The following is a 13691-nucleotide window of genomic DNA, read 5'->3' as shown; positions in this document are numbered from 1 at the left end:
ATAGACTTATGTTGAAATTATACCTCATCGAGAATATAAAAAACTGAGAATTATTATTGGAATGGAAATTTTAAACAACAGCTGCTGCATCATTTGTATTTTGCTCTTGGTAGGAGGCCCATATCTTTTTTGGCCAATGTGGGGGTGTATAAAAACACTGGGTTGTTGCGCATACAAATCAGATAGTGATAATGTTCTGTTTCCTCCTGTCTGTTATTGCCGCAGTGTCTTACTTAATTTAAAAACAGAAACGTAAGCAGGTGTCCAGTGTGGTGTCACCCATTGCTGAAGTAGGAATTTGACCAGCAATTGAATAACTTTATTGGTTTGTTGCAGTATTGAGAGGAGTTAGACTATTAAATAATCAAAGTACAGTAATCCCTCGTTTATCGCGGATAATTGTTTCGAAGACCACCCGCGATATGTAAAAATCAGCAAAGTAGCGTCACCCTTTCATTTGTATCATATATACCGTATTTTTCGGACGAAAAGTCGCTCTGGAGTACAAGTCGCATCAACCATAAAATGCACTATATAGAGGAAAAAAACATATAAGTCGCACCGGAGTTTAAGTTGCATTTTGGGGGAAATTTATTTGACAAAATCCAACACCAAGAACAGACATGAACCAGCAACAACAGGCTAACGATACGGTATGCTAACGTGACATAAACACGAGGAGCTACGAATGGGCCTGATGTAACATTAACAGTTATTCAAATAACTATAACATAAATAACACGTTTATCAAACCATCTGTGTCACTCTAAATCATTAAATCCATCGATCGAATTCGTCGTCCTTTCTGTAAACAATGCCACGTGTGCGGTGCACCGCTGACGTTGGACTCGTCGTAAGCTGCAGTTCAAATTATTCCAACGGCCCATATAACAATCTTTAAACTATATATCAAATAACAGTAATAATAACAACAATTTTATCGAACCATCCGTGTCACTCCAAATCTTTAATCCATCGGAATCTTCGTCTTGTGTCACTTAAAAAAAAAAAAAACACAGCTGTTGACGCCGGAAGGAACTACGTGTGCCGCTGACGTCAGACTAGATATATCAAATAAATGTAATTTAAAGAACAATTTTAACAAACCATCCGTGACATTCTAAATCATTAAATCCCTCGGAATATTCATCCTCTGTGTCAATTCCCACCCCAAAAAAACACGGCTGTTGACGCCGGAACTACGTGCGCTGCTGACTAGATATATCAAATAAATGTAATATAAAAAAATAAATAGTGCGGCTCGGTGGCGCACTGGGTAGCACGTCCGCCTCACAGTTAGGAGGGTGCGGATTCGATTCCACCTCCGGCCCTCCCTGTGCGGAGTTTGCATGTTCTCCCCGAGCCCGCGTGGGTTTTCTCCGGGCACTCCGGTTTCCTCCCACATCCCAAAAACATGCTTGGTAGGCCGATTGATCACTCCAAATTGTCCCTAGGTGTGAGTGCGAGTGCGAATGGTTGTTTGTCTCTGTGTGCCCTGCGATTGGCTGGCAACCGGTTCAGGGTGTCCCCCGCCTACTGCCCGATGACAGCTGGGATAGGCTCCAGCACGCCCGCGACCCCCGTGGGGACTAAGCGGTTCAGAAAATGGATGGATGGATGGATAAAAAAATAAAAAATAACGAACCATCCGTGTCACTCCAAATCATTAAATCCATCGGAATATTCATCCTCTGGTTAAAAAAAACATAAAAACAGCTGTTGATTCCGGACTTACGTGCGCCGATGACGTCAGGCTCGTCGTCAGCCTCGTCGTCAGCCTCGTCGTCAATTGCGGCTCCAATTATTCCAATTATATAACTATATTGTAGCGTTACCAAAGTACCAGGCAAGACGTGGGTTTGGTAACCGGCTCTTTATTTCACAAAACAAGCGCTCAACATATGAGCCAACAGACGCAAGTGCTCTGGATCGGTCTTCCCGTCTCTCTCCCTGCTGCCTTCACGGCCTCGCTAGACAATCAGAAACTACTGAAGTCTATCAACATACATGTTGCTACTCTAAATAAACTATATGTCAAGTAACTATAACATAAATAACAAGTTTATCAAACAATCTGTGTCACTCCAAATCATTAAATCTCCTGACTCCGGAAGTCAGTGAATGGAACGCATTGTCAGTGAGGCTCCAATTATTCCACAGCCATAGTGCGCCGTCATGCGGTTTAAAATGAAAATAACATGTGAAGTGATCAACTATACTAGTAAATAAGTAATGTGTTAATGGCCAAGTAAAAATTTGTAAAAATCTTCACATATAAGTCACTCCTGAGTATAAGTCGCCCCCCACCCAAACTATGAAAGAAACCGCAACTTATAGTCCGGAAAATACGGTGCATTTTTTTGTGTATCAATAAGTGTATATACTAGCTCAGTGGACTAGTAGTAGAGTGTCCTCCCTGAGACTGGAAGGTTGTGGGTTCAAACCACAGCCGGGTCATACCGAAGATTATAAAAATGGGACCCATTGCCTCCCTGCTTGGCACTCAGCATTAAGGGTTGGAATTGGGGGTTAGATCACCAAATGATTCCCGAGCGCGGCCGGCTGCTGCTCACTGCTCCCCTCTCCCCCAGGGGATGGATCAAAATCACATGGGGATGGGTTAAATGCAGAGGACAAATTTCATCACACCCAGATGTGTGTGTGACGATGATCATTGGGACTTGGGACTTTTTAAACCATATAAATGCATATATTATCATTAGAATATGAAATAATAGTTTCAAACATGTAAATATCATATTAATACGTAGTATAAATGACATACAGGAAATAATGTATAAATAATATAAATATAAATATGGTACGTGTGTGTGTGCGTGTGTGTGTGTGTGCGTGTGTGTGTAACATATGTAGATGTAGCTAAAGTATACATACTGTTAATATGTTTTTAGAACTCTTATTATTATAACAACTTTTTTATTACAAGGTACAAGTGTACATACTGTAAATATGTTTTAGAACTCTTACTATTATAAAAAATATTACAAGGTACAACACTGTAAATATGTTTTTAGAACTCTTATTATTATAAAAAAATAGAACAAGGTACAACACTGTAAATATGTTTTTAGAACTCTTATTATTATAACAACTTTTTGATAAAAAGGTACAAACAATTGTACGACAAGGTACAACACTGTAAATATGTTTTTAGAACTCTCATTATTATAACAACTTTTTTTTATAAAAAGGTACTGCAATTATGTGGGCACCCCCTGCCTTCTGCTGGCCTGTGGGCAACTTTCGTGCCATAATTTGTCAATTTAGAAGTTTTATTTTGAATTTTTGATGTTTATTTTAATTTGGAAGAAAAAAAAATCTGCGATGTACTGAAGCCGCGATAAATGAACCGCGATGTAGCAAGGGATTACTGTAATTCATATCTGTGTCCTGTCCAGCATCCTGTCCTGTGCTGTGCAGTGGGAATGGCCAGTATTCCCGTGGACGCTGCCAGTGCTATAGCGGGTGGAAAGGCACGGAGTGTGATGTGCCCTACAACCAATGTATTGACATCAATTGTGGAGGACATGGCATTTGCATTATGGGCGCCTGCATCTGCAATACTGGTTATCAAGGAGACAATTGTGAAGAAGGTAAATAGCATTTCAAAGACTAACTTTTCATCAATTTTCTAAAGAATAATGTAAATAAAAAATATCCGTACCAGGGTCAACGAGTCCATGTCATATCAAAGTCAAAGTCTGCTTTATTGTCAATTTCTTCACGTCAAGACACACAAAGAGATCGAAACTGCATTTCCTACTATCCTGTGATGACAAGATATATCACATATTATATCTATCTATCTATCTATCTATCTATCTATCTATCTATCTATCTATCTATCTATCTATCTATATATATATATATATATATATATATATATATATATATATATATATATATATATACATACATACACACACACACACACACACACACACACACACACACACACACACACACACACACACACACACACACACACACTGCTCAAAAAAATTAAAGGAACAGTTTTTTTTATCAGGGAATGGCATGAATTCAATTAAACTTTTCTGATAAGGTTTTGGTTAGGTACGTGGCAGAGGGGGTTTTTAATCAGTTTCAGCTGCATTGGTGTTGATGGAATTAACAACAGGTGCACTAGAGGGTCAACAACGAGATGGTCCCCAAAACAGGACTGATTTTGCAGATGGAGGCCATTTCAAGTTCCTCCCTCTTGATCTTTTTTAACTGTTTTTCCGCAAGTGTTGGCTTGAGTCATTATCACGACTGGGAGCATGAGGCGATTTCTTAACCCTCCTGAAGTTGCGCAGATTGTCCAACTCCTCCAGGATGGCACATCCATGCGTGCTGTGGCAAGAAGATTAGATGTGTCTCCCAGTAATAGTAATAGTCTCCAGAACATGGAGGAGATTCCAGGAGACAGGCAGTTACTCTCGAAGAGCTGGACAGGGCCGTAGACGGTCCTCATTTCATCAGCAGTACCGATATCTGCTACTTTGTGCAAGGAGGAACAGGTTGAGCACTGCCCGAGCCCTACAGAATGACCTCCAGCAGGTTACTGGTGTGAATGTCTCTGCCCAAACAGTCAGAAACAGACTTCACGAGAGTGGCCTCAGGGCACGACGTCTTGTAGTGTTTTCTGTGCTCATTGCTCAGCACCGTGGAGCTCGATTGGCATTTGCCATAGAACACCAGAATTGGCAAGTCCGCCACTGGCGCCCTGTGCTTTTCACAGATGAGAGCAGGTTTACTCTGAGCACCTGTGATAGACGTGAAAGGGTCTGGAGAAGCCAAGGAGAGCGCTGTGCTGCCTGCAACATCATTCAGCATGACCGGTTTGGTGGTGGGTCAGTGATGGTCTGGGGAGGCATTTCCATGGAGGGACGAACAGACCTATACAGGCTAGAGAACGGCAGTCTGACTGCCATTAGGTATGGGGATGAAATCCTTGCACCCATGGTCAGACCCTGCGCTGGTGCAGTAGGTCCTGGGTTCCTCCTGATCCACAACAATGCCCGGCCAATTGTAGCAAGAGTATGCAGACGGTATCTGGAGGATGAAGGAATTGACACAATTGAATGGCCCTCACGATCACCTGATCTAAACCCAATAGAACACTTCTGGGACATAATGTTTTGATCCATCATACGCCGCCAAGTTGCTCCTCAGACTCGTCTCATTAGGAGCATGCCTCGACGTTGTCAAGCATGCATACAAGCTCGTGGGGGCCATACAAGATATTGAAAAGAATTTTGAGCAAACAGTGTCCTGCCACAGCAATAATGTTACACAAAATAAAAAGCTTTCGTTGGACTTTTTTGTCATGACCACCCACAGTTTCAAGACAAATTGACAAAACATCTAGGAGCACTCAAAATGTGATCTATATAAAAGCCCAAAAATGTGTGACAAACAATACTGGACAACCAAGTGCAGCATGATGTAGACTTTATTGAAGAAAGGGGAAGTGAAAGGTGGGAATGCTGGCTAGGCCGGTGTAACTGGGCAGCTGAGCGGGAACCAGCGGATGACTGAGAAAGAGCCACCACTGGTTTCTGGCTTTAGAGGGGCGAGCTGGCTGGTGTCGGGAACCAATCTGGTGGAGAGAACAGCAGAGCAAGCACGCAGGGCAGCAGGATGTGGCATGTAATTGTGGTCGGGGACAAGCAGATGGTCAGGACGGGCGGCGTTCAATGCGTGGTTGAGGACTGTCAGATGGTCAGGACAGGCAGTGTTCAGAGCATGGTCGAGGACGGACAGATGGTTAGGATGGGCGGCTTTCAAATCAGGGTTCTTTCTGGGCACAGCTGAATATCTCTCACGGCACACCAATGTTCCGCAGCACAGTGGTTGGGGAAACACTGGTCTAGGCAGACAAACAGTCATTCAGCATGTCTCGGAGCACATAGTTGACCAATGCCTGGAAGACTGCAGGGGCGTTGGTCAGACCGAATGGCACCACCAGGTACTCATAGTGGATGCTGAGAGTATTGAACGCAGTCTTCCAATCCTCCCCCTCTCAGATGCACACCAAGTGGTAAGCATTCCGGAGGTCCAGCTTGGTGAAAATGGTAGCACCTTAGGGACTTTCGAATGCCCACGAGAGGAGAGGCAGTGGGTAGCAACTCTTAACTGTAATCTCATTGAGACCCCGGTAATCGATGCATGGCCGAAGTGAGCCGTCCTTCTTTCCGACAAAGAAGAACCCCACACTGGTGGGAGAGGCTGACAGGCAAATAATGCCGGCTGCAAGCAAATCCTGGATGTATTCCTCCATGACCTTACGCTCTGGACTGGAGAGTCGACCCTTTGAAGGAAGAGTGCCCGGCAGAAGGTCGATGGCGCAGCTGTAAGGCCAATGAGGAGGAACAAAAGTGGCCTTGGTTTTATTGAACGCCTCCTTGAATGCCCGGCTTCATGGGTGCGACTGCGGAGTAGAGGAAGGGACTTCTTCTCTCTTTCCCACTGCCTGGTCTGAATCCACCAATCTACATGTACCACCAGGTCTAAAGTGTCCTAGAATGAATGAATGAATGAATGAATGAATGAATGAATGAATGAACGAACGAACGAACGAACGAACGAACGAACGAACGAACGAACGAACGAACGAATGAATGAATGTTTATTTCGGACATTAAAAAAAGAAAAAAAGAAATACAAGAAAAAAGTAAAATACAGAAAATGATAACTCAATAGTACAATAGAACATAAAAAAGAATGATGTTGAATTATAATTGTATCCCCTTTATAATAAACTCATATTTGTTTGAAAAGGAGTTGAAACAAGCCTAAGCTTATCTGGCTCTACCCCTTGTAACTACATATGTTTACATATACATACTTAAATACATATACTACATAGACTCAAATGTATATGTATTCTCTCTAATTATGTCAAGTTCTGACCATAGTCAAATATATTAAGAAAAATTAAAATTAAATACAAAAAGCAACTAAAACAACTTCACAGCATATGACGGTATCCCGTCAATATTTTGTCCTTATACATTTTTTTAAACTTAGGTAAGGTACTACAGTTCTTTAGTTCTTCACTGCTGGTGTTCCATAATTCCACACCTTTAACTGTTATACAATGTAACTTTAAGTTTGTTCTCACCAATTCTCTTTTGAACATAAGTGTTCCTCTTAAATAATAGGTACTTTCCCCCCACTCAAACAACCTCTGGATACTGTTTGGCAATTGATCATTTTTTATTTTGTGCATGAGTTGGATGGTTTTAAAATCGAGCAGGTCGTTGTATTTCAGTGTATTCCGTTTAATAAAGAGAGGGTTAGATGGTTCTCTATAATCAGCATTATTTACAAGTCGTATTGCTTTTTTTTTGAAGAATAAACATGGGATCTGTTTGTTTTGTATGTATAGCCCCACACCTCCTCACAGTAAATAATGTATGGGAGTATGAAGGAGCAGTACAAGGTATATAATGATGACTGATTTATAAAGTTGTTTACTTTATGTAATACTGCTAATGATTTTGAAATTTTTGATTTGATATACATTATATGTGGTTTCCAACTAAATGTATTCTCTATAAGCACTCCAAGATATTTTATTTCATTTACGCTTTCTATTTCTATATTATTCATTGTAAGAATTGTATCTGTGTTAGTCGGACGGTTTCCAAATATAATATAGGTTGTTATACTTAAATGTAGTGTAAGTTTATTTGTGTCAAACCAACTCTGTAACTTTTTCATTGCAATACCCACAGTATCCAGTAGTTGATCCAGGTCATCCCCACAGCAAAGCAGGTTTGTGTCATCTGCAAAAACTACAGCCTTGAGTAACCTGGAAACCTTGCACATATCATTGACATACAAAACAACAAAGGGCCCAATATTGAGCCCTGAGGGAACCCACACTTTACCTGCTTTCGTTTTGATTTACAGTCCATAAGTTGCACGTATTGTTTCCTGTAGGATAAATAACTGGCTAACCAAGTGAGTGACATACCTCGTATCCCATAGCTTTCAAGTTTTGTTAACAATATTTCATAATTTACAGTATCAAAAGCTTTCTTAAAATCCAAAAAAAACACCTACAACATATTGTTTATTTTCAATAGCTGTTGTTATTTCAGCTACGAAATCTAACAAAGCCAGTGTGGTGGTCCTATTTTTTCGAAATCCATACTGTTGGTCACACAGAATATTTTGTTTTGTAATAAAATCATCAAGCCTTTAATAAAATACTTTTTCTAATATTTTGGAGAATTGTGGGAGTAGAGATATTGGCCTGTAATTTGAGAATATATGTTTGTCCCCAGCTTTATACTATATCGGAATAATTTTAACAGTTTTCATTTCACTCGGAAAAACACCAGTTGTCAAAGATTGGTTGCAGATAGTATGTTTAAGGGGTTTCACCACACATTCAATCATATTTTTAACAAGTGACATATCTATCCCGTTACAGTCAGTTGACTTTTTACCTTTAAATTCTTTAACAATTTCTATTATTTCCTTCTCATTAGTTCCCCTTAGAACCATACTTTCGGCTATGGGTACAACATTAATTGGCTCACTTGTACTACCATTTTTTTGCTATTTCCTCTGCCAAAGTAGGCCCAATACCAACAAAGTTGTCATTAAATTCCTCTGCAATCATAGTAAGATCATTTATAGTTATGTTATTACTGTTTATAACAGTGGTGTCAAACTCATTTTTTTCGCGGGCCGCATTGTAGTCTTAGCTTCTTTCGGAGGGCCATTATGACTGTCAACCCAAATAAATGTATGAACACCTCATATATATACAGTTAAACCTACCAAACAAACTGACAACTAACTCGTTTTCAAATCAGACGAGTAAAAACTGGTCAAATATATAAAAAAAAAAAAAAAAAGATACTATTACAAGTGAAAACAATTTGCAACTCTAGTACTGACACACGAATTTGATGCACAATTTGTCTTCGCAGGCAACATAAAGTGATGTGGCGGGCCGTATCTGGCCCCCGGGCCTTGAGTTTGACACCAAAAACAAACTCCAACCGAATCGGCCACTACAAGTTAATTAAAGGCCATCTCATAGAAATGTGTCTTTAAACGTGTCTTAAATACCTTAGATCTGGTATTATCCCGGGGACTAGCAACCTCAAATATAACAGTACTGCCATACACTACTGTTCTGTCTGATCATTTTTTAATAAAATTTGAAATTTTAGTTCCTTGTCAAAGACAAGAGAGCAATCAGAATTATAGCAGCCGTTATTTTAACTCCATGACTGCAACTGCGCTATCTGAGTTACTGTCGCCGGCAACCGCCATGTTTCCCGCGTACAGTGGCTCTATCGATAATCTTACAAATGAATTCAATGCGACATTATAAAAAGCCATCGACTCTGTGGCACCGCTACGTCTGAAAACTCGCCGTAGATGGCCAACTCCGTGGTTCACAGATGAAACACGTACGTTTAAACAATTATGTAGAAAGCATGAGCGCAGATGGCGTTTAACCAAACTTGAGGTTTTCCATCAGGCATGGAAGGACAGCCTCCTGAAATATAAAGATTATTATTATTTTAGCAAAAACTCGTTATTTTTCGCAAGTCATTAATCTTAATAAAAACAATCCTAAATACTTATTTGATACAGTGGCAAAGCTAACTCTGCGCCAGCCGACCCCCGATAGCTCCTTCCACTCAGCTGACGAGTTTATGAAATTTTTTGCTCAAAAGATTGAGTCCATTAGGGACGAGATCAAGAATACCATGCCAATCGCTCCGCCGGTTACTAGCGCTGGGGATCATGCAATAACCCTCTCAAATTTTAAAAGTGTGTCCCTTGAAATGCTTACAAAATTGGTTAGTACGGCTAAACAAACAACATGTTTACTCGACCCGCTTCCAGCCAAACTACTTAAAGAATTATTTCCAATTTTAGGACCGTCCGTCTCAAATATAATCAATCTGTCTGTTTCCTCTGGGATAGTGCCAATAGCCTTTAAAACCGCTATTATTAAACCACTACTTAAGCGAGCAAATCTTGACCCGGACTGTCTCAGTAATTATAGGCCAGTTTCAAACCTCCCATTCATAGCAAAACTCCTCGAAAAAGTAGTAGCACAGCAGCTTATTGATTACATGGTCGCTAATAATCGATATGACTCTTTTCAGTCTGGTTTTAGAGCTAATCATTCTACAGAGACAGCACTTGCTAAAGTGACCAATGATTTCCTCATAGCTATGGATTCAAATATGTCGCCTGTATTGTTACTACTTGATCTTAGTGCTGCCTTTGACACTGTAGACTTCGATATTTTATTAGGGTGTCTTAAAAATTGTGTTGGTATCTCAGGGTCAGCACTAAGCTGGTTCAATTCCTATCTATCAGGCAGGACGCACCGAGTGGTCCATGGTAATACGTCCTCTGAGCTTTATAATGTTACGTGTGGTGTCCCACAGGGATCGGTACTCGGACCGATTTTATTTAATATTTATATGATTCCGCTTGGGGACATAATACGTAAATATGCTACGCGGATGACACCCAATTATATATGCCGTTATCGATGACAGATCCACAGGACTGCTGTAATCTCGAGGCGTGCCTTGCGGAGATTAAGCAATGGATGTCTCTCAACTTCCTTCGTCTTAACCCGGATAAAACTGAGATGTTGATAATTGGTCCTACTCGTTATCAACATTTATTTAAGGAAACCACTATAACTATAGATAACCGTACTATCACTCAGAGTGATACGGTAACTAATCTCGGGGTAATATTTGACCAAACGCTCTCCTTTCAAAAACACATTAAGAATATAACCAGGATTGCGTTTTTTCACCTTCGTAATATTGCTAAGATTCGTCCTATCCTCTCGACCGGGGATGCGGAAACTATTATACATGCGTTCGTCACGTCGCGCCTGGACTACTGTAATGTATTATTCTCTGGTCTTCCTAAATCCAGTATCAAAAGTCTACAGTTAGTGCAAAATGCCGCTGCGAGGCTGCTCTCACGGTCAAGAAAATTTTATCACATTACCCCAATATTAGCCAAATTACATTGGCTCCCGGTCCATTTAAGATGTGACTTCAAGGTTCTTCTACTAACCTATAAATCACTGCATGGCTTAGCGCCTTCATATCTCGTCGACCTAGTCGTTCCTTATGTTCCGTCTCGTAACCTTCGTTCGCAAAACGCTAGTCTTTTAGTCATACCGAGGGCCAAGAAAATGTCTGCAGGGTGTAGAGCATTCTCTATTCGGGCTCCAGAGCTTTGGAATGCCCTACCAATGGATATTAGAACTACTACCTCAGTAGAAACATTTAAGACACGTTTAAAGACACATTTCTATGAGATGGCCTTTAACTAACTTGTGATGGCCGATTTGGCCGGAGTTTGTTCTGTTCTCTCTGCCCACCTCCTCCCCGGCTGGGGAGGGGGTTAGGTGGCTCAAAAGCTGATAGCGGCTGGCTGGATTCTCGGGGACCAGTTCGGGATGGGGGAGCTGCGGCTCGGCCCCCTTGAGGACACTGCCAGGACAATCGAGGGCACCTCCGACATCCATTTTTTTTTTTTTTTCATTGATTTTCATATTATGTATTACTTGTGCACTCTCTGCATCCATTACAACCTGGTGATCCTGAAAGGGGGATCCTTCCATCTGTGGTCCCTTCTCAAGGTTTCTCATTTTCCCCTGTCAGGGGTTTTTTGAGTTTTTCCTTGCCCTTTTGGGAGCTTATGATCAGGGGATGCTTTGAGAATAATTGTCAATTTTGGCTATGTGAAGCCCTTTGAGACTGTTTGTGATTTAGGGCTATACAAATAAACTTGACTTGACTTGACTTGACTTGACTTAAATGTTTCTACTGAGGTAGTAGTTCTAATATCCATTGGTAGGGCATTCCAAAGCTCTGGAGCCCGAATAGAAAGGGTGGTAGCTATTCAGCTAGCTGTTCAGCGCAGACTTTCAGGCAGGAGGGGGACACGCCGTCTGGGCCTGGTGCCTTCCTTACCTTTTGTCTCTGAAACATCTGACACACTGCCTCCTCGCGGATCTGAAGTGCGGGCGCGGCTTCTGAGAGAGAGTGAGAGTAGGTGATAACATCGATGGAGGTGTGAACAGGGAGGTTGTGGGGCGAGGTGTGGATGTTGATTGTGATACAGGAGGTCCTGTTGATGTATGTGGACCGTTCAAACCTGCAATAGAACCTGTTTGGCTGGTTTGCAAGCCTTGTGTTCTCCACAGGACGGGGGGTTGGTTTCTTGAAACCCGTGATGCTCTGCAGGCCTTTCCACGCTGTTGAGGGATCAGGATTGGCAGAGAATCCAGACTCTCCCCATAGCTCCTCTTAGCTTTCCTGATCTCTCGGGTCAGTGTGTTCCTGGCCTGCCTGAACAAGTTACGGTCCCCACTCCTGTAGGCCTCCTCCTTGGCTTTGCGCAGCATCCTGAGGTTTGGTGTAAACCACGGTTTGTTGTTGTTGTACATGCAGAAGGTCTTAGTCTGCACACACAAGTCTTCACAAAAGCTGATGTATGATGTTACGGTATCGGTGAGTTCATGCAGGTCTGTTGCAGCTTTAAAAACACCCCAATCGGTGCAGTCAAAGCAGGCTTGGAGGTGCTGACTCCACTGTCCATATCCTCACAGTCCTCACCATGAAGGCCTAAACACTCTTCTGGGCAAATACAAAATAGATCTGGTTAACCCACTAGCAGAAAAACTTCAAAAAGCAAAACATTTATTTTCTATAGCCAGTAGGTGGCGCGAATGTTTCTATGAAAAATAAGTTCATAGATGTCTTCCGGCTTGGACTGTCATCAAATGTGAGAAATTTTAGAGAGATAGAATTAGGTGGGTATGTTACTGTAGATTGGCGGCTCGGTGGCGCACTGGGTAGCACGTCCGCCTCACAGTTAGGAGGGTGCGGGTTTGATTCCACCTCCGGCCCTCCCTTTGTGGAGTTTGCATGTTCTCCCCGGGCCCGCGTGGGTTTTCTCCGGGCACTCCGGTTTCCTCCCACATTCCAAAAACATGCTTGGTAGGCCGATTGAAGACTCCAAATTGTCCCTAGGCGTGAGTGTGAGTGCGATTGATTGTCTGTCTCTGTGTGCCCTGCGATTGGCTGGCAACCAGTTCAGGGTGTCCCCCGCCTACTGCCCGATGACGGCTGGGATAGGCTCCAGCACGCCCGCGACCCCCGTGGGGACTAAGCGGTTCAGAAAATGGATGGATGGATGGATGTTACTGTAGATCTTAACATCAAACCTGTGCCGAATTTTAAACTATACTCAAAATGGCCAACTTCCTGTTAGGTTTAGCATATGGCTCCAAGAGACAATTTTGTTGAGCTTGGGTTATTATATATACAACAAAGATTTTACAGATCTCGCTGAAACGTACAACCAAGGCTACTTTGTTAAAAACAATCAGCAGGTACCACTGAGAATTTTTTTTTTTTAAATGCACAATAAAGGAAAAAAATATTGATGATTTTTCCAAGCCTGATGTGTGTGCAAAGTTTAATGAGTTTTGTGTACGTTTAGACCCTCTATCTTAGTGTTGGTTTCTTGGAGAACTCTGTGTTACCATGGCAACAGTGTTTCACGAAAACTCGCAAATTTGTGTTTTAGTATCATGAAAGCCTTTAGGCTTACTCTTCCGAGTAAGTATTAAGTCGATCTGGTTG

General features: G+C 41.8%; 1 protein-coding gene across 13 annotated transcripts in view; it reads left to right on the top strand.

The window, feature by feature from the left end:
* The window catches only part of LOC125969391 (teneurin-3), a 519170-nt gene that overhangs the window by 348535 nt on the left and 156944 nt on the right, over positions 1-13691 (top strand). For all 13 annotated transcript variants that reach the window (XR_007481537.2, XM_049721351.2, XM_068650689.1 and 10 more), the window contains one exon: positions 3420-3614. Coding sequence is in view for 12 of the 13 variants with exons in the window: in XM_049721351.2 (XP_049577308.1) it covers positions 3420-3614 (195 nt within the window). In the remaining variant the exon portion in view is untranslated. The remainder of the gene's footprint in view (positions 1-3419; positions 3615-13691) is intronic.

Source organism: Syngnathus scovelli, chromosome 5, assembly GCF_024217435.2.
Source record: "Syngnathus scovelli strain Florida chromosome 5, RoL_Ssco_1.2, whole genome shotgun sequence".
NCBI classification, from domain to species: Eukaryota; Metazoa; Chordata; class Actinopteri; order Syngnathiformes; family Syngnathidae; genus Syngnathus; species Syngnathus scovelli.
The sequence above is the reverse complement of the archived record's forward strand: the minus strand, read 5'-3'. Positions and strand labels throughout refer to the sequence as shown.